This window comes from Echiichthys vipera (assembly GCF_963691815.1).
Source record: "Echiichthys vipera genome assembly, chromosome: 16".
Classification (NCBI taxonomy): domain Eukaryota; kingdom Metazoa; phylum Chordata; class Actinopteri; order Perciformes; family Trachinidae; genus Echiichthys; species Echiichthys vipera.
In genome coordinates this window covers 9,564,364-9,586,776 of record NC_139841.1, presented here as the reverse complement: position 1 = coordinate 9,586,776, position 22,413 = coordinate 9,564,364, and the positions used below count along the sequence as shown (strand labels likewise).

General features: G+C 41.2%; 1 protein-coding gene across 2 annotated transcripts; it reads left to right on the top strand.

Moving 5' to 3' along the window:
- Positions 1 to 422: 422 nt before the first annotated feature.
- On the top strand, positions 423 to 22,397 carry gsna (gelsolin a). Of its 2 annotated transcripts, XM_083929463.1 has the most exons (17): positions 423 to 560; positions 8,119 to 8,315; positions 9,581 to 9,735; positions 10,246 to 10,407; positions 11,002 to 11,151; positions 11,230 to 11,319; positions 11,479 to 11,611; positions 12,677 to 12,981; positions 13,136 to 13,269; positions 14,516 to 14,606; positions 14,803 to 14,829; positions 17,414 to 17,584; positions 18,880 to 19,054; positions 20,393 to 20,514; positions 20,771 to 20,848; positions 20,952 to 21,012; positions 21,544 to 22,397. In XM_083929463.1, the coding sequence occupies exons 2-17, from the start codon at positions 8,120 to 8,122 to the stop codon at positions 21,711 to 21,713; spliced, it is 2,220 nt and encodes a 739-aa protein (XP_083785589.1). In that variant the 5' UTR covers positions 423 to 560; position 8,119; the 3' UTR covers positions 21,714 to 22,397. The 2 variants fall into 2 exon arrangements, with proteins under 2 accessions (XP_083785589.1, XP_083785590.1); XM_083929464.1 differs by lacking the exon at positions 14,803 to 14,829.
- The last annotated feature ends 16 nt before the right edge of the window (positions 22,398 to 22,413 follow it).

Below are 22,413 nucleotides of genomic sequence, written 5' to 3'. Positions count from 1 at the left end.
CTGATTTGCACACTGTTGGAGACCGGAAGTGTAGATCCAGTCCTGAGATTCAATTCACAACTCCTGCAAGAAAAAACTTCCACGTATTGTCTCATCCTATTTTATTGAGATTGCGGATGTTTAGTTAAATTTTTTACTATGTTTTAATATAAATGTCCAAATGACACGAACACTGTATTAATCCAATTAAAGAGCAGGATTTTCACCTGTATGACACTATCTGTGAAGAAAAAGGTCAAAATCATTGCAGCCAAAGCTTTACAATGGCAGTCTTAGGAGTCATTAATAGATGGGTCGAGACAGACGGATTCATGCAGACATCAGTGTGTGCGTGTGCGCGCCCATGTGTCGGCCGCCCCTGTGCAGCAGGCGGTGCAGCAGCCAGGCCGGGGGAGTGTCATAACGGGGAGTGTCCCGGGCCACAGGCATAAACAGCGGCTCCGCACTCCGCCGCACCGCCGACTCGACGCCTCTCTGCTCCCGTTGCAGCTAGAAGCGCTCACCGCGGCTCAGGTCAGGTCTTCACCCGTCACAACCGATAACAACCTATACGCGTTCAGGTACGTTCAAAACCCACTTTACCCATTGACACAATACAGAGTTACGCAGAGATTGCGGGATAGTAATGTGATCCCTTAATTATAGGGCAACAATGAAACGAACCGTTACTTTCCAGACTGGAACAAAGGTTTGACACGCTGGGGGGGAACAGAGGATTCAGATTGGTTTCTGTCTGCATGTGAGCTTCACTTGAGCCTGAGTTCTTGTTTTGTCCAGCTCATTGAAAGAAGCGTAAACCCTGCTTTTATTGTCAAAAGTGCAACGCAGCTGCTGCCTTATATGGACAGCAGTAAAGCCTGAATGATGACTAAACATGCTGTGAGTGGTTCCATTAAAACTTGTCTCATGCTAGATCACATGAAGTGTTTTAAGTGACTTCAGGCTGCCGTGATGTGATAACAAACCCAAAGCAACATGGAACAGGCTGTGTTTTCCTGCATTAGCCCTCAGGAAAATGGTCAATTCATTTGCTGGAGCATCTCAGATTTTCCTCAGATGCTATTATGCGCCTCTCTATTTAAGGACATCTGTGGTTGCCATAGAAACACAAACCAAACAGTGAAACAGCTAGGAAGTTAGTCACAACATCCTGTGTGTGGTTATTCAGCACAGCAGCCGTGAAGTGAGTGTGTCAGATGGTGTAGTGCAGCCTAATGTCTGTCAGATCCACTCTGCCAGCTGGACAGAGATTATGGGATGCCTGAACCCAACCTACTGTACTACGCCCCACTTCAGATTTAGATATAAGCCTCAAACAACTGTCTGCACGCTTTCTGTCCAAGAGGGCAGCACAGCTGAACTGGTGTGGATGCTTGTGTATGATCATATTGTCCAAATTTATGTCTAGGTCTCAAAATGCCTTTTCTAGGCTCATAATAATGTCTAGACTAGTGTCGAAGGGGACATTTTGGAGTCTGAAGTTACTGTTATGTATGACAGCGGCTGGAGCCAGAAAATCTAGGTTTGAGAGTCTGTCCTCACACGGAGAGCAAAGGTCTTTAAACAATTTAAACTTAGGTTATGTCTACGTCTACTGACATCAGCCTTTTGTGGTTATGCAGTCATGCAATGACTGTTCTCCATGTCCTCTTTCAGTAGCAGAAGCAGTGGTTGCAGACAAAAAGTGTTGGTCGGGTTACACACCCAGTTAACATTGATTTGATGGATATGCAGGTCAGAAAATGTCTGGTGGGATGTCTAGGTAATCTATAACTGCTGGTGCAGTATTTAAATCACTGTCTTTCATTGTATATCAAGTCCTGACTACATATGGAAATATAGCATAAGAAACACTGGCTCGGCTTTGTTTCTCCAAACAAGGCAGTCTTTCCCTAACCTTACAGTGTTAGTTGACTAACGTTAACCAGAAAATGTTCATACGAGTCATGTTTTGGAAAGTTTCATGGGTCGTTGTTGGGTTGGGCATAAACGAAAGACCCTTCTTTAAGCCTTAATATCGTTTACGAGAGGCAGCAACTTTCAAAGTCTCTATCAAAACACACATTCGAAGAGATTAAGTTAGTGACAGAGTATAAATGGCTGTAGGAAATATTTACAAACAGAAAAGTTGGGTTTTTCCCATTGACTTTAAAAAAGTCAATGTGTTTTTTTCCAGCTGAGGAAGGAAAAAGCCACACCTCTCACTCAAAACGTACATGGTGTCTCGTTGCTTGTCATTTAACTCTGCATCACTATAGCAGTTGTATAGGGAATAATGCAGAGCGAGCAGGTTATTATTGCAAATTAAACCACAGCAGACGCCCTGAAGGGGATTCATTCCCAATAACAACCTGCTCCTTTTACATGGCTACAAAGAAATCCATATTGTGACACAAAATATTATTTTATTTATTTAAAGTGGTCCTTAAGAGTCTTGTGATCAAAACTGTATCCATAGCAACAGTCTGTTATTTCTGAATAACAGAAGAGTGCTGTAATTGACCAATCAGAATTGAAAATTCAACAAAGCTGTGTAATTTTGATAAATGACACTATCTGCAGGGATAAAGTACAATCACATGTTAAATGCATAAATGTCTATTTATAACAACATCAATAAAACAAGATGCCATTGTGTTTGAATGGGTTTTTATGCTTGATATGATTAATTCAGTAACAGAACTGGTTTCAGCTAGAATGTTCCTGAAATGCTGTAATAACCATCCGTATATCAGAGTGGTTATTTACATAGTCATAAACAAGCATTTTGATTGTCTTTGTCTTACACTGTGTAAACAGATGAAAGGGAAGCAGAGTGGCTATTAAAGAGTGCAGTCTGTGCAGAATGCTATCAGTCCAGAGCGAGCTGGAGGGCAGCTGCACGGCCCTCGAAAGGCTGAGAGTGGCATTCGTGGAGAAAATTAGTCATCAAGAATATCCCCCTCCTGAAAGAGGAATCTCTTTTTCTTGGGAGAAACTCAGCCCAGAAGTCCATACTCTCAGATTCACAGATTTATATGTGTTTTGCTTTTGAAGTGGGACACCAACAGAAAAATCACAAGGGCTTTGAAAAAAAAAAATCATATCATATGACCCCATTGTTGCTATCTGCACAGCGGATCAAGTTTTGAGGCCTCAAGGGAAGGCAGGCACAAAAGAGAGGCTGGTAAAGATGGGGGAGGGGGGCAAATAACTGAGGCTGGAATGACAGACTCACTCCATGTTTATTTGGAGGCGAGGAAAGGGGCAAAGAGCCTGCAGTGAGTGGGCAGAAATCGGAGGAATACCTCCAGCCCTGCAGAGGTGCGGTGTGGCCTGCAGACCCTCGCAGACACCATCTGTTTTTCGCAGCACGCCCGAGAAGAAGCACTAACCAATAGAAATGCCTGTTCTATTTAAGCTTGTAGCCGTGTGTGTGTTGAGTCACACAAACTACCCCTGCCTGAGTCACTATACCCAACCTGGAGCTGCCAGAAATAACGGTTAATGTTGTTTTAGTCAATTGTTGCTGTGTATTCAACAAAACTTTCCATAAAAATATTCTAATTTGTAAAAACGAGATCTAATTCTCTAACCTCCGCCCTCATTCCTGTTTGATTTTTTTTGTTTTCTACCTTTTGTCACAGTTGTGATCACATTTTTAAACACTTGCTTTGAGTTTCCAAAGTGTGAGGTGAATGAGATGCTGTGAATCCCCCTCTGATGTTTGCTTTATTAAGTTGCACGCGATACAAGTATCTAACTGTGGGAGAACACAGCTTTGATGTGCGTAGACAGACGGATCACAGTCAAAGGCAGTCATATTTATTTAGCGCCACACAAACAAAGGCCTTTAGAATAAGAAAGGATATTTTCAGTGGGTGAAATGTTTCAGAGTTAAGGTCTTCTGCTGCTGTCGGATGAAAAGACTTCTTGAACAAGTCAACTTTTCAGGATTTTTAACAAAGCCGCTCTGTATGCAGCGTGCAGCATCTGTGCTGTAAGTTTGCGTCATGGCCACACTTTTAGGCATTAATATACCCTGTGTTACCTTCAGAGCTTGGCTTCAAATACAAGTGGATGTGTCTGCTGGACATCCGTCTCTGTGTTAATGAGGATCCTCAAGCTCAGCTCCAATCTCTGCATGCAAGCTGTTTTCTTATTGCCGGGTGTGTCAGCTCAGTTAATGAATGGTTGTATATCAGTTGAGAAAGGGTTGTTACTGATTTATGACCAGTTGTTTGGAAACATAAAGTTATCGATGGTTTCCCAGATATACCGGAAGTAGCCGTTTGGAGGAAGTGGCAGCAACTGAATTGAGATGTCATTTAGATGTTCAAACCTGCATCCTGTTTCCCTTGCTGTCAGTCTTTATGCTAAGCTAGGGTAATCGCTTCCTGTCACCAGCTCCAGCACTGACATCAGAGTGGTACCATCTCTCTGAGAAAAAAAATAAAAGCACATTTTCCATAATGTTGAGCCCTTCCTCTGAGTTTAAAAATGACAAGGCGTCCTTTCATTAACTGACATTCGTGTGGAGACAACATGAATCAATTCCCCGCTGTTACACACAGCACACTCTACCTATACATGTTGAACATCCTACCATGAAGGGCTTTGGTGTAGCGTTGCTTACTTCACCGTTAAACACCCAGATTTTTGTTACCCACAGGGATAAACCTTATCTTTACTATTCGGTCAACTTTGTCCAATCACCGGCCTGAACAGAGATCCAACAGAAACTTTTCCGCCGGTTGTACTTTGATAAACATGGAAACTTAGCCAAGCATCAACCCCTTCCCAATCCCAGCTCATCAAATACGTCAGCTTGGTCGGTGGCCCTCTGAAAGGAAAAGTATTTACATTTGATCACTGTCCTAAATATATTTAGTGTTTCCTTGAGAAAATCCTTAGAATGTGTCAGTGTAAGCCTATTTCCTTTAAAGTGCTGTTTATTTATGGCTTTATGTGTTTAAATTAAGGACAAATGTACAAAACTCGTCTAAGGCTTACTGAAACCTTCCTGTGAGGCCACATAAGCTGCAGATTTGCTGTCTGACTTTTGTAGCATTCAAGATTCTCCAGGCTAGAAACTCCACTCCTTAGAGCCACTGTAGGAAAATGCAGTTTTCCACATCCTCCATTAAGCTATAATGATCCCAGAGGAATCGCCAACAGCCCCGGTTTCTCTTTTTCGGGCCAAACCTGAAGTTCAGGCAGTGCATGACCTTGTATGACTCCAAGGTACCAAGCTGTTTTGACTCTGTACACTGTCCATCTTGTGAGGTACAAGGGAGCGATACATGGGTTAGGTCACCTTAGTTCCACACCTGAACATATTTTCAGGTTTCCTTCTAATGTCAAATGTCCATCCAAATGATTCTTCTTTGAGCCAGCCAGAAGCATTCCATAGCATCAAAATACTGCCTCAGGAATCTAACTGTTACATAAGAGGAGGGCAGAAATGGGGGGAAAGGAACCCCACAATTGTTGGCCTGGTTATGTGAATTCTGAGCCACTTCCCTCATCCAAGGTCAGGAGCAGATTCCTGCCATGTTTGTGGGCCGACTAGAAGAAGAATGGGCGATTCTTGCTCCAGTGTGGACGTTAGTCATGCAATCTGAGAGGCAGCTGGTCCAAGGAGCATTCCTGTGGAAAACTGGATTCTGGGTTCATTCTGAACTACATGACCTCGAGACTTTCAGATCGTTTTTATAGCACCTGAACCTGAGCTTTGTTAACAGGTCTTTGCGGCTATGATGGTTTTAATCTAACAAGCACGTCATCATTTGAGTTAATTAGTAAATTAAAGAAGAAATGCACAGTGAAGGCTCACAGATGCCCATTTTCAGAGAGGTCAGGATCTAATTTGAGAACACTGCTTCACTTCAGAGAAACTGTTTGCGCTCTCTCTGCAGTGTTTTCTGTGCATGCAGTTAAGCTGTGGTGGGGAGTTTACTGCAAAATCTCATCTGTTCACTGTTGCATATTTTATGAAAATGACTGGTCCGTGGTGTGGACTGTGTTATCTGGCATTGAGCACGTTAGCCTAAGCACAAACAGTGGCCGGGTGGAAGACCAATTTAGATCTTTCTCTTAAACAAAAGCAGCAAAAGCATAATGTGGAAAAAATACAGTACAATTAAAAGTTGTGCATTCAATTTACTGAAGTTAAAGTACACAAGTGTCAGCAATTTAATATATGACAGGATCATCTTGGTTTTATCAGCTGACAGAGTTATTCTGCTGTTAAGCCCGCAGAGGCGGTCGTCACAGAGACGAACTGACGCCTGTGTGAGAGAGACAGCCGGCATGGCAGGACTTTATGCACACACACGCTGTTGTGTTACACATCAAGCCTCTTTAACGTGCTCTCTACTGTTAAATCACACAATGGGGGCAGCGTTAAGCCGGCATTCAGATTCAGTGTAAAAAAAGCAAAGCGGCGTAATAGCATATCTGCTTAACGGCAGCATCGCAGCATCTTTGTGTAGAAGAGGCTCGGAGCTCCTCCCACTTTAGCTAGATGATAACGTTATCCGTACCAGGTTAAAGGCACATTATGGAGTTTTTCTTTTGTCAACAAACAATGCTATGTTAATTTGCTGTCTCTCACTAAAACACATTGTGTATTCTTGAGTCAATATTTATGTATGGAATGTATTTTCTTCCTCATTAAAAACTTGCGTAGTCTACTTCTGGGAGAATTTGAATAAATAAAGTAGATCTATGAAATACTTAACAAAGTAATTAAAGTATAATGACCTAAAGACTTAAGTACGAGTGTTATGCTGCCTTCTATAGAAACTTCTGCTTGCGGTTGTTCTGTAATCTGTTTACAGACGCACATATCAAAGTTTTTAACAGGATAACTCCCATCTTAAAAATCTCAAACATCCACACATGCTACTGAGAGGCCAGCGGGTTGTGCTCCAGTGCAGCACAGACACCTACTTGAAGCCCTTGACTGGGCGCCACATGTCTTTAATGCTCTCAGATATGTCATATGCAGTAAGTGTGTGGCATTTTTGTGTGCATGTATGTTTGGGTGTGAGTGATTTTGAATTTGCTTCTGACTGCGGGTGTGTCCATTAGTATGGATTCATACGAGCGCCATAAAAAGAATGAGTCTGTAAAAGAATAAGAAAATAAACAGGGAAATATAAAGAGGGATAAATAATAGACATTTAAGTCAATAAAAATGTGGAAATATAAAGACTAAAAACTAAATATATCTCTATATTTATTTATAGATATATTATTGCATACAGATTACTCTATTTCTGTAGATTTAAACCTTTTATTTTTAATGTATTTATTTTTCATACCAGCTGCCTCTGGGCGGGCCCTCCTGCCTAGGCTGAGTGGTCAATTCCTGCACGCACAAATCCTGCTCTGGGTGGAGCTTTTTTTACAAAACAAGTATACGTTTTATTTATATTTCCACATTTTTGTAATTACTAATTTTTCATTATATTTTCACATTTATTTTATTATTCTTTTTAAGGTGTTTTCTTGGTAATGGCACTCCTACGTTAGGGCTGTGCTGTGATGCCAAGTGCTGTGAGGCCGTAGAGAGATGGGTGAGACATTTAAGGAAAAGCACAAAGCAAAATGACACACTGTGATAGAGGATTTTTTCCGTGCCGTACCTCCTACTAGGGTGTCCACATATTTGTGGTTGAATTCATGAAGTTGGGACAGACTGTAGAGCAAAGTGTCTAGTTATGCATCGATCTTTTCCTATAAATAATCACACACAGTGTTTCAGTTATGACTACGCCTGAGTCATAACGGCCTGGACTTCCTATTCCTACTCACAGGAGGAAACACCCTGAGCACAGGGCACCAGTGACTCATCCCGCTGTACCATTAATATCTAACTATAACCCTAAACTTTATCTTTGTATCCATGGCAACGCCTCAGCCTTAAGGGGAGTGGTTTTCCAGAGCAAACACCACACATATAGAGAGCCCCAGTGTCACTTTTAAAAGGTTATTACCAAGCTCTCTTATCTCTGTAGTATTTGCCCCCTGATCCGTAAAATCACAGCTTTTTTTCCACGGTAACGCACGTATGTTTAGGCCTGTATAGTGGAAAAGCACTAGATCTCAGATTTGTGATTTCCCTGCAAGCAGGATGGCAGCTCAGCACCCAGAGTTTGAACGGGCCGGACAGAAGGCAGGCCTCCAGGTGTGGAGGGTGGAGAACTTCGACCTGGTGCCCGTCCCAGAGAACCTGTACGGTGGATTTTACACGGGAGATGCCTACCTCATCCTCAACACCATCAAACAACGCTCCGGGAACCTGCAGTACGACCTCCACTTCTGGCTGGGTGAGTGTAGCGGGATGGATGTGAGGATGTGTTATAACAGAGAAACAAGCCGAGGTAAAGGGAACATCTGCATTTTTACATTTTTCATTCTTTGTGATCAAATGAATCAGATGAAAGCTGTGTACACAAGCTCTCCAAAAAGTTAAGTTAATTATGTGAGTGTGCTATTTTCAAGTCAATGATGCATAAGCAAAAAAAAATGCTTATGAGAAAATAGGGATTCTATTTCAAGGCAGCAACAAATGAACTTATCAATCAATGCATGTGAAGTATTGACCCTAGGAGGATGAGAAGTGAAAACGATGTTGGCAAAAGCCTTCTGTCCTTGCATTTTGAAATAACAGACACTACATTTACAGACAAAGCTGTGGTTACTGCTGCTGTTGTGTTTTAGTCTCTGCTGCGTCTCATCCTGTTCACTCTGATCAGCCTCTAAAATTGTGACGGATGTGCTTTGTGATCGAACTCGAAAGGCTTACAAGGACACAGCAGAGTTTCACAGCTGAGATTTTCTCAACCATCATAAACCTCATAATGTACCCCTGATGTTCTGGTTCTAGCTAGTTTTCACCTATAAGACATGTTGGGTTTTTGTATAGTTGATGCGGACACAGATATGGTGTTCTGAATACAGCTGTTCGAAGAAAACCACGCATATTAATAATGTCAGTTTTTGAAAGTTTTACGAAATAAGGAAAAACAGCCTTAAGTTTTTATTAAGTGGGGGTTTTGACGTAGGATCATATTCAACCATGTAGTCATACAGGATATTCACTGGACAGAGACATCACATGTAACAGGTCATTTTCACTTTCTAATCAAAGTTCAAATTGATGTCATTGAGGTCAAATTGGTATTCGGAGCAGCCACGATCGATTGATCAGTCCTGTATATGAGAATTGATGAAAGACAGAGTGTCTGACTGGGTATGCTGTTTTAGCTAAAAGCAAACAGGGTGGCAAAGAGCTGAGCCATGTATTTTTTGATTGATTTTATGTCCTTTAAATGAGCTCGGTCGATCATGGAAACAGCATTTACCATTAAACAGGATCTGATGTAACGCTTCCACATGCTGCTGAACTACTGTGTGTGACCAGAAATAGAATAATGTTACATATATAAATGTGTCGGCTGGGATGTGTCCCACTGTGAGGGAATTCGTCAAACACAAAATGTGACTCTCTGGCTAGATGTACTGTGTGACGGCTGAGATAAAACAAGGAGCAGGATTAATATGGAGTACATCTGTGGTTCTTCTGGTGCAGGTGATTTCTGCACCCAGGATGAGAGGGGCTCAGCAGCCATCTTTACAGTCCAAATGGACGACTTCCTGGGGGGAAAACCCATCCAGTACCGTGAGGTCCAGGGACACGAGTCCAAAACCTTTCTTGGCTACTTTAAGTCTGGAATCAAATACATGGTGAGATGTCATGTTTATAGCTGCAACATATATATATATATATATATATATATATATATATATATATATATATATATATATATATATATATATATATATATATATATAAATAAATATATATATATATATATATATATAAAAATATATATATATATATATATATATATATATATATGATAAATACGATAAAAGATTTTTTAAAGATTTTTGCGTTTGTTTTTTGTGCATTTTAAACCTGGGATCATGTATCAGAAATGTTATTTACAAAATGGGATTTCTGTCTGTTAAATTACATTTCTAAGGTTACATATTTTATATTATATTCATATTTTAAAGCACAAACTGCATTTTATCATTCCTAAAAAAGAAGATTTAGTTGGTTGGACACCATTATTTTTAAAATCTTGTTTATTTTCCAATATCTAATATATATTTTATTTTGTTGAGGTCAGACCCATAGGACCTTAAAAGGCAGGTATTTTATTGTGAAATGCAACCCTTATCTTCCAGAAAGGGGGCGTGGCGTCTGGGTTCAAGCATGTCGTCACTAACGAGGTGGTCATGCAGCGGGTGCTCCAGGTCAAAGGTCGGCGTTCTGTCCGAGCAACGGAGGTGGCGGTCAGCTGGGACAGCTTCAACCAGGGAGACTGCTTCATCCTGGACCTGGGGGCTGTGAGTCGCACTGAGCATATGAAGCTTTTAAATATTAGATATACGTAATAATATGATGTGATCGTCACTACCAAAGTGGATTTTTTTAGACATACGCTACATTATGGAAGCTCATTTCTGCCAAAAAAAATCCTGTTAGTCATTATAATTACAAACCTTCTCAAAATAATGACTTAGTATCTCAGAATGATGAGTAACTTTCACGGCCTAGTATTTAAAAATAATGACTCATCAAAATATTGACTTGGTAGTGTTATCCCATTATTTTTCGCAATGTGTTAATGTTTATGTAAGATACTGAGTCATTATTTTTAGATACTCAGCCATTATTTGAGATACTTAGTCATTATTCTAATGTTAGAAAAAGGTTCTCATTATAATGTTTGCAAGTTTTTTTTTCTGTTTTCATTCCATTTGTGAAAGAGGGCTTCCATACTACATGGCCAAAAATACATTATGTACAATTCATTCAACAACTGGAAGCTATAAGGATGATGGGTAAAGTCGTCTTCATTTTTGTAAAACACAAAACGTCACTGTCATTCCACTCTATTCACCTTCTTTGCACCCTCTGCTCTTCTCCTTGCTGTTCAGGAGATTTACCAGTGGTGTGGCTCCCAGAGCAACCGCTTTGAGAAGCTGAAGGCTACTCAGGTCTCTAAGGGTATCCGTGACAACGAGCGCAGCGGGAGGGCCCGAGTTTACGTCTGTGACGAGGGGATGGAGAGAGAGAAGATGTTAGAGGTGAGATGTGTGAATTATGAGGACGAGTGAAGTCTCAATATGTCTTCTGTGGGTTAAAACGTCTGCTTCTGTCCTCAGGTGTTAGGCCCTAAACCAGATCTGCCTGCTGGAGTTTCTGATGACATCAAAGCTGATGCATCAAACAGGAAGATGGCCAAACTCTACAAGGTGAGAGAAGTGGGAACACCCCGGAAAACACATGCTGTCTTTTTCTCTTTAATATCTCTCGTATAATGAATCTCTTGTTCTCCTGGATTGTTAATTCTCAGAAAAAGTGACACAAAATGTCACTTCTCAACCTCTCTCTTCCTTCATCCCCTGCTGCAGGTGTCCAATGCCAGCGGCGGCATGACCATCGCACTGGTGGCAGCAGAGAACCCGTTCGCCCAAAACGCCCTGGAGTCCGGCGATTGCTTCATTCTGGACCACGGCTCCGATGGCAAGATCTTTGTCTGGAAAGGTGAGTGCAGGGCGCTCCTTCTGCAGTATATATATATTGTGCGGTCAATTCTGAGCAGTAACGGTGAGCAAAGGTTCAACTTCTCATAGCTAGGTCTCAGAAAAAACGTAATTTGGGCTTTGGGCAATGTCCAATATGTAGCATCTTTGACATATAACGAGTTTAAGCCCCCTAGGTACAGCATATTTTGTGCAAAACATAGACCATTTGCTATGCCAAAAATCTCTGTACACATGCTAAACCTTTCGACTACAATATAGTAGAATATTTTCCTCAAGTTGAATCAATAATATTTTAAAATTTTAGTAAACAATCTCATTTGCTTTCTTGCTAAGAGTTAGATGAGAAGATGGATACCACCAGTCAGGAGAGACTTAGCTTAGCGCAAAGTTGGAAGTTGGTCAGTCCAGGTAAAAAGCACCTCTAAAGCTCAGTAATTAAAATGTTGTATGGTGAATCTGTACAAAATAGAAAAGACACATTTTTGCTTTATATTGGTGTTATGTCTAGTTTTTGGCCAGTGCAGTGACTTTCTGGAGTCTTTGGAGACTACCCAGTCCTTGCCAGGCAACTGCTGCTTTTTTTTACATTTTTTGTACGGATTAAACAGACAAGATATATTGTGATAATAGTAAATATCAGAGGTGCTAGTAGGTGGACAGTCGGGCTAGCTATTTCCCCTTGCTTCCATTGTTTAAGCTAAGTTAAGCTAAGTTAAGCTAAGTTAAGCTAAGTTAAGCTAACCAGCGGTTGGCTGTAGCTTCATATTTACTGCAGACATGAGAGTGTTGTTAGTCATTTCACCCAACTAAATCTCCAAAGATGTTAAAATACTCCTTTAATTAAAAAGCTTCATTCATGACATGTTATTTGACATTTTAGCATTGAGAAAAAGGGGATATTGTTGCAGTCACCCCCACTGTTAGCTTGTCATACAACTCAAAAACTATGCTTTTTGACCGTTTCAAAATTAAAATACTCATATATCAATTTAATTTTTATACAGTATATAGTCTCGCTTGATTAAGTACTTCTTACCTCGGCTATATTTTCTCTTGCTCACAGGCAAAGACGCAAACATGGATGAGCGAAAGGAAGCGATGAAAGCAGCAGACGAGTTCATCAAGAAGATGGGTTACCCCAAACACACTCAGGTGCAGATCCTGCCAGAGATGGGCGAGACGCCGCTCTTCAAACAGTTCTTCAAAAACTGGCGGGACAAAGATCAGACAGTGGGCCTGGGCATTGCCTACATTGCCAACAGCATCGCCAAGATCGAGAAGGTGCCCTTCGACGCATCCAGTCTGCATGATTCCCCTGCCATGGCCGCCCAGCATGGCATGGTGGATGACGGCAGCGGAGAGAAACAGGTGAGGGGGCAGAGACTGGACATTTGTACGAACTTATACTTACTCGATGATCTGGGGTGCTGTAGATGTGATGTAATAATGTAATATCCATGTCATTTGTACTAAAGGGGATAAAACATTGTCCCTGAACTTGTTTTTATATCTTTCTGGAAAGATCTGGCGTATTGAGGGCTCCGACAAGGTCGAGGTGGATCCGTCCACACATGGACAGTTCTACGGAGGAGACAGCTACATCATCCTGTATAACTACAGTCATGGAGGACGCCGGGGACACATTATCTACATGTGGTAAGTCTACTTATCGCTTAAATTCACTTAAATTGTGAATATGAGATGTAGGAAAAGGAGAACTTGATGTTAAAGGCACCCTGTGGTATTTTGACCACTAGTAGCGCTATGACATTATGACTACAGCTTATTTGTACCCAGAACAAGTAGTTTATTTACTCAACCATAACATCAGGTAACACGATTAGTTCTACACATGTGGGTATATGGTTGAGGTTAGACATTGACTTGATAGGGTCTGGATAGCCATAGCCTATTCCCTAAAGGTTAAAAATGAGCGAGATCTTGTACAAAAGAACATGAAGTGCCCTGGATCAACCTTTTTCCACTGTTACAGTTCTTCACAGCCTAACTACCCATTACAATGACAGGCAGTAAGGGAGGAGGGACCATAGCGACACTGCGTTATTAGGAATCCCACTACCTTTCTTAAGCATGTCGACAATGTTAAAGGGGTGGGACAAAAGCTCTGCACTGCAGCTTTAAGGCTTCATATGCAAAACATATCAAGCATTTCTTAAAGTTATAAAATTTTCATCTAGTTCATTGTCTTTTAAATGACTATCTTTCAAAGAGTGAGTTAAAACAATGGTGATTGATCATATGACCCACTAATAAAAGCACTTTTTTTGCTGTTTTGCCCTAAAAAAAATACATTCAAGTGTCTGTGGCGACATTCTAGCGCAAAATCCATATGCAGCGCTTTTTTACCTCAGTCAGGGTACTTCCAACTTCAAAGTCAGGCTCGCTCTGTTGTGTTTGGCCAGCGTTAATTTCATTACTGCTGACTCACAGTGGAGGACCAACAGACAGAGGAGACCGTTCAACTTCCAGTCCAAAGAAATAGAAAACAAAAACTAATCGAAGTAAAGAAGGGCAAATAATCAAGAAGCATAGCGACCGTGACAAGATGGAGGGCTCTGAAAGAACGAAAGAGGCTGAAGAAAGGAACTCTGGGAGATGAGGTCCCAGAGGCTCGCCCGCAATTACATCTCACTGCGGAAGAGGCCACTAGAAACATGTATCTCAAATTTTACGGATTCTAACTTTAATATATAAATATTATGTGTTGTTAGAAATAAAACAAGAAAGCTCGATTTCCAACAATGTTAAAATAAAAGTTTAAGCATCAAACATTTCAACCATGATGTTGATTTTCTTATCGACCTTTATTTTACCTCGGGAATAGTCCGACCTTTTCATCCCCTGTTTAGTGTAATGACTGTGCATTCACACTGTCTCCCAGGCAGGGTGCAGACTCCAGTCAAGATGAGATCGGGGCCTGTGCGATCCTCGGGGCCCAGCTGGATGACGAGCTCGGTGGCGGTCCCGTGCAGGTGAAACACATTTTTCCTTTAGTGTCTTTTAGTTTTCATGAGCTTATATTCACGTCATCTTTCACGGTATTAAAGTCTCTGCTGTCCTCTGGCGTACTCAGCGCAGTCAGCCCCTCTCTGACCTTACATCCTCTCACTGTTTCTCCCCACTGCTGCTTCTGTCCTCCTTGGTTTCCCACCTTTTCTATGTCTTCAGGTTGTCGGTGCTCCTATAACCACTCAGGTATTGTCTTTCCCTTCCCTGCTCCTAATCCTTCCAGATATTTGTCCAGAGCCAGTGACAAAAAATATCAAATTTTCTTCTTTTCACACCTTCCCGATAACTATGAATGAAAGGTGCCGTTGTCTCTATTTTTCCGGCTCCTTTAAGACTGGATGAATGTGTTAATTGAGAAAACAAACAGGACATTCCGATTGGGATGTGAGTAGGAGGTTCCCTGCTCCTCTGTCGCCAACTCTGTCGGCTCCACATAAATTACAGCCCTGTTTACAAACTCTGCTCCGACAGGATGTTAGAGCAACATCCCGGTGACTTAACTAATGAATCGACTGAACTTAACCTAATCAGTGAGTGCTCATCTTATAGTTTGGATAGAACTGTGCAGCTCAGTCTAAGCTTTGCGTTATTCATAGTGAGTCCTGGCTCTGTACTCATGTGAGTCTTCATTCTGTTCTATGTTCTGCATTTGCACTTCACTCCTCATGCGTGTCTTCATTTTGCATGTACAACCTTAGTGTTCATGTTGTGTGTGTGTGTGTGTGTGTGTGTGCTGTGGCATGACTGTGTGTGTGTTTGAGGACAGAGGAAGACTGGAGCTTTGGAAAATACCTATGTTCTAATTACCTCTAACTCAAACTACTGAAGCCTCATATTGGCTTCAGTTAAACTTCAGAACGTATACTCACTGTACACGCGTACTCCCACAGAACCAGCCTCGATCCTGTACGTTCCTGTTTTAGTCCATTCATTGTGGAAACATCTGCGGATGTCGTGTTTGTATTATCCAGATGTTTCCTTGCTCTCGCTGTCACAATAGAGAACAGCTGTCTTGCACACGTCTTGACACTCTTGTATTCACAAACTTCAACTTCAAACTTAACTCACCTTTAATTTACTCGGCCAGGGCTGGGTATCGTCTGAATGTTTCGATGATACTAACACTGAGACAATGCGTGAGTTTTGGGACAAAAAAACAAAATGATACTATTAGGAAAATAGACAGGTTTTTCTATAAAACACACCAGTCTGTGAGATATTGTGACATCTAGCTGTGAAGTTGCACTTTGCAACCAACTGGATACCCCTCCCCTCGCCTCCCTTTCCAGGCATGTCGGAGAATCAGGTGAGGTGCTGTACTTTAGAGCCAGTGTTTGGTTTGTCCCCTCTGGGCTACTGTAGAAACATTGTATGTAGATATGAATGGCTAATTCCAACACAACGATTCTTAGTTTCAAGTGATTATACAATAATGAAAACACAATTCTAAATATATATTGTTTTCCAACTTTTTTTATTGGATTTTGCAGACAAGAACACATAAACAGGTATAGTACTTGTACAGTATATCTGCTTTAAACCACAGACACAAACAGACACAGAAAAACCCCAACATGAATCGCGCTATCCCTCCCAACAACCCACGTCAGACATGGAATTCTGAATATTTTATTCCATTTTCTGCCAATATATCCCCCTTTAACAACACTGCAAACATCTCAATAAATGTCTAAACAGAAGAAATATAAAATTGGCTTAACATCAGTAAATATCTAGTAAAGAATAAGTATAGACTATCAAGTAAAGACTGAATCCCAGCAATGAATTTTGGAATTCAACAGTTTTATATTCTTTGTGGTACAGACGTGCTTTGGTTGGTGCCAACAAGGTATTGATGTTCAAAACCCAGAGAGAGAGAGAGGCATCCCATCTTCACAATATTGCCCAGAAATAGGAAGTTACATCGACAACCACGACACGCAACAAAAGTTAATATTTGCTCAACCTACGGAACAGAAGCAAACGTTGAAAAATGACACTTGAGCTTATGTATTAGTTCTCTGTTCTTCGGTCTGACAGTTTGTAGTTTTGGTTAGAAGCTGAAGCAAGGTTTTATGAGGGCTGTGACTGGTTGCTGAGTGGAGAATGTGCAACCATTTTAGCAACCAAAATGAGGATCTGACAATCATTTGACCATGGATTTGAATGAATATCACAAAACTAAAACATAACTTTTGTTCTGTTTGGAGACGAGCAAAACTGGCTGACAATAAATCCTGCCTACTCTGCATAAAGAGTTAGGACCGCTGGGAATGTTTATAGTTAAATGGGCATGTACGGCTGCAGACTACGGTGTGTAAACCCTTTAATGGTTATTTATCATTCCTCCATGTTTCCAGGATTAGCATGATTTGCTGTGATGACTGGTTCGGTAGAAGAGCTGACAGACATAAATGTTTATGATACAAGCTGCAGACCAAAGAGACTTACAATACTGTCTGTGTTAGACCTAACCTGCGTCACCGCTCAGTGTCCTAATTTCACAAACCTTGACTCTCACTAGCATGTGGCACAGATAGTGAACACGTGGCTCAGACACATGCTGTCATCTTGTGTCTGAAGACGGGATTGCAGCATATATGTGTCCCATATTGTTGACATTTCACAAGGCACAACAAGGCACTTTGTCTGTAGTGATGCGGTTGCACCACCTCAGGATAATTCACATATTCAAAACACATGAGGCTTTTGATGTACTGTACAAAACATTTTATCATTGTTCTGTTTACCATGCTTGTTTGTCTCCCAGGTGAGGGTGGTGCAGGGGAAAGAGCCGGCCCATCTGATGAGTCTGTTCGGAGGACAGCCCATGGTGGTGTACAAGGGAGGAACGTCCAGAGACGGAGGTCAGTCCGCTCCTGCAGAGAGTCGACTCTTCCAGGTGCGCTCCAACTCTGCGGGACACACCAGAGCTGTGGAGGTAAGACAACATACGCCGTTCACTTTCTAACGTTACCACTGAAGCAGGCGATTTTAAAAGATAAGCCTGGTGATATTTTATATTATTCTTACCGTCAACAAATCACGAAAAAAACAACAATAAATTGATTCCACAGTATTAACAAATATTTTCTGTATATTCAAATCTGATATATGCAAAAACTGTGAGTCTCACTGTTGCACTCACTGACATTTTCCTTTATTATCCCGAACACACACCGTACTGCTGCTGGAAACACTCATTAGATTACAAATGTGTATTAATCCACAGCTGAAAATAGTCCCCAACAAATGCCCTATTTACTGCTGCTTGCTAAAACTACAGTGACCATTCTTTTAGGAAAGTAATGAGTCTTTTTTTTAAAGAAATGGAGCTAGATATTTGTGGGCCGTTCTGAAGTGTTCAGTTGTAACTATCGGGTGCTACAGACGGGGTTGAAAAGTTGCAAGGTATGGGATATTCATTCATGTTTTTGCTCTTTGGGTCGGGTTATTTTGAAGAAAAATATAGCACCAGCATCGTCTTTAAACATGTCTGCAGCAGAGTTAAACAAAAAACAAAAAAACACACACACTTTTCTAGTACAGCAGTTTTCAGACAGGCTTCTACTGCATAAGACATTTTGTCTAATATTTAGCCATCAAGGTTGTTTTGATTTAAAACATAAAAACTGTATTATCTTGGGTTTTTTTGGTCTCCCTTTTTTTAATGAATTATTATTGATGTCTGTGAAAATTTATTAAAAATGGTTAATGGCTACAAATGAATCTTACAGCAGTGTTAGAATGTTTTTTTTTTAAACTTTTACTCACTTTTTACTTTCTACTGGGATGAATCATTAATGTAACAGACGAAATAGCTTAGTTTATCGATATTAGTTAGCAAATATGCCAAAAGGACACTTTTCACACCGTTACGTCACTGTCAAATTGTCCAGTTAATCTTCTTTTCATGACTTTGTTGCACCCCAGCGCTTTGATTGAACATTATAATATTCACCACACTAAAACTGTTGATGTTTAATTATGGTTGTCCGTATTATAACCTGTACATTGCCATACAACCATACAGGTCTGGTTTTGCCTAATACTAACCAGCATCGCCCAAAAAAGAAGGGGATCTTCTACAGTCTGTGAAAACGAATAAGTGAAAAATAAAAAATGTATTTGTTCATGTACATTGACTGAGTGTACGCTGGAAAACCCTGAGAGTCTGACACTAACAGAGTTTAAGTCACCTTATTCTTAACCTATAATGTCTCCGCGCCCACGCAGCTCGACACAGCATCATCCAACCTGAACTCCAACGATGCTTTTATTCTGGTGACCCCCGGAGGCTCCTTCCAGTGGGTGGGCGTGGGTGCCAGTGACACAGAGAAGCAGGGAGCCCAGCAGCTGTGTGACATCCTGGGAGTGTCGGCCTCTGAGCTGTCTGAGGGAGGAGAGGCTGGTGAGGAAACGTGATGAACGCACAATAACAATACTAGTTAATGTTCTCCTGGGTCGACTACAAACTGCGGTCAAGCTGTTAGAATAGCACTTGACTGTGAAGCTAAATTGTTTTCCTTTTGTCAGCTAAGGTAGGCTACGTGCTAGTGTTCATCCATATTAATACAAAGCAGACTTAATTGCATCACTCCTTTAGACGTTCTTGTGCTTCGCTTTCAAAGCTCGAGAAGAAATTGGATTCTCTGCTACGAGTTCAAATAGAAAACCTCAGGCTAAAACATAACAGATTACATTTTTCATAAACACTGTTTTTCAGGACCGGCCTCAGTCGAGGGCTGCTGCAGACAACAGAACATAAATTTGACATGTTATTTCTGTGAGCTTTAGTTTGCAGCCTCTCTTATTCAAAGAGAGTTTGCAGTATCAAGAAACACGTTGGATTTAGTGGCGGGGAAAGTGATGCGTAAAACAGTATGGTAATGGTAGTTACATTTGACACTTATGCCTGCTATTTTCTCACATTCTGTTTCAAATTTCACCTTTATTGAAAATCAATTTTATATGTCTTTAAAGCGTCACTAATACATATCTGTAACATCAAATAAAATAGTGACAAACCGACAGAATTCAACTGTGCAGCTTTACATAGTTTTTGTTTTACAGCAGATCTACTGTAAGTCTCAGCGCTTTCATCAGTGAATTAGCACTTAGTGATAAACTAACCGTATGCTACCTGCTCAGCACCAAACAGCAGACAGTTAGCTACTAGCTAGTAAACATGTAGTCAAGCATTTAGCAGCTAAAGAGCCACACACTTTTCTTAGGAGTTAATAGAAACCAAACCAGAGCTAAACAGAGAGTGAATATTGGACTCCAGATAAATGCTAATGTCATCTGTGTCTGTCTGCTAGTGAGTTAGCCATAACGACTTTAAGGTACTATTTCAGCTAGGTCTTCTGCCATTAACGCAGCTTTAAGACAATAGTTCTACATGATACACACTAATATAAGCTTTCTTGAGAGTTGGATGAGACGATCAATACCGCTCCCGTCCGTCCGCTAAATACAAAGCTAATTATTAGCCTGTTAGCAGCACATACCCCCCCAAACACATGATGTGTTGTCTTAACTTCTTACACTTCTACGGATTAAACAAAGGAGATACACCTTGTTAATGAGTGAGCTTTTCTTTGAACCTTCTGCGAGAGCCAGGCTAGCCATTTCCTCCTGCTCTCCTGTCTTTGGCTGAAGGGTTTTATGTGTGTATATTCTTTTTTTTTTTTGCTTGTTTTAATGTACACGACTATAATAATTTGAAGTGTGTCTGTCCTCGTCACAGATCAGTTCTGGGAGGCTCTGGGAGGAAAGGCAGAATATCGCACTTCGACCAGACTGAAGGACAAGATGGACGCTCACCCACCCAGACTCTTTGCCTGCTCCAATAAGACTGGAAACTTCATTGTGAGTGTTTGGTTTGAGCTCCCTCTGCTGCTGCTGCACTCTTTTTAAAGGAGCATTTCACAGAAGCCAACCCTTCTGTTAAATTACCTTGTAGGTAGTTGGGGTTGGAGAGATCTCGTAGTCATTAACAACTTGCCTCTCCAAAATAATGTCCCAATGACTGTATACTTTGTAGAACTCAGTTTGACAGTTTTCACCATAAAAAAAACCCATTCAACATCGATAAAGCTCCACTAAATCCTTCTCCTCCTCTCAGATTGAGGAGGTACCTGGGGAGATGACCCAAGACGACCTCGCCACTGATGATGTCATGATCCTGGACACCTGGGAGCAGGTAAGGAAACCAGACCGCTGACTGCTTAAATGCACCGTACAGATTCAGTGCAGAGTCACTGCAAGCAATAGAACAAATGTGTATAAAATGTTCCCACTTTTAGGTGTTCGTCTGGATTGGAAATGAGGCCCAAGAGGAAGAGAAGACTGAAGCGATGGCGTCTGGTAAGGACATCTGGGGGGAAAAGCTCATTGTATTATTAAGATATGATACCTTATACACAGTAGGTGGAACGAAAGAGTTAGACTAATTTTGACCAGCAAAATTTCAGGGGCAAAAAAGGGAAATGCCAGTGGTGTCTGAGTGTTAATAGTGGATTTGTGAAAACTTAGGAAAACCCTTGAGAGACCCGTTGCCTGAAGACCTCTCCTAACCGCAATCAAGGGGGCTTTTGCTTCTCCCACTTTCCCTTTCGCTCATGTGAATAGTTAACTAAGATAATGTGTGATGTTGATTTATCTAACTGACATGCCAGAAATAATCAAATAAATAAAATAAAAATAATCGTGTGAGGTCGAAAGATCACGCGGAACGGGTCACACACGGCCCTCGTTGCCATGACACAGAGCTTATTTAAAAGAGTTGATTCTGATTCCCTCTCTGCTTGTTTAGCAAAAACACATTTTTCTGCCATGTTGTCATTTAAGTTTACACCATGACTAGCAGTAATTCAAGCGTTTCCTCGGCTTCCTCAGCGGTCCTTTACATCGAGACAGATCCGGCCAACAGAGACCGCAGGACGCCCATCGTCAAGATCAAGCAGGGCTTCGAGCCGCCCACCTTCACCGGCTGGTTCCTGGGCTGGGACCACGAGTACTGGACCAGCGACCCCCTGGAGCGCGCCATGGCTGACCTGGCCCTGTGAGATCTCACCTGACCCTCTCTCCCTATCAGCCCTGATCTTTGACCCCTCTGCTCCGCCGCAAGCACTGAGCTCCAATCATGAGACTTTTTTAGCTGCCAATACGCTCAAACCTTTTAAAACTTCCTGTTGTTTTAAGGGATACAGGTGAATATAGCAGCGTTTCCATTCACTTTGTCTCAATCAACAGCAATAGAGCTTTAACACATACACAGGCTTCCCGTAGGGTTTGCACTAAATACAGTCTGATACTTTTTTTGAAGCCAATTTTTCACATTTATTTTATGTTGACAATAAAACCTGTTTACTAGTGAAATGTAATGATGCAACATTGGAAAACTCACTGCCAAGAAAATGCCGCTTTAAAAAAGCAATACAGCCAATGCCTTAATATTCTTTCTTCTAGTTTACAGTAAACCTATTTTTAAAAAAAGGTACCAGGTTCCAGTGTAAGGATGCCTTTATACAGTAGATAACTTGTTTGCACATTCAGTTTTAGATGCCTCTTCTATTTATTTTTTATTAAATGTCACAGATTGATGCCCAGGAAAGCTTGTGTGATGCGGTGACAGCCAACTTTAAATGGGAACCCAGCGCTTTGCTGCTTTACAAACGCTTTACGTCTTCTGTGACACTTTCTAAGGTGTCCCCTTGTTATCATTTCAATAAAACCAAATTAAACCTTAAGTGATTTCATGTTTTT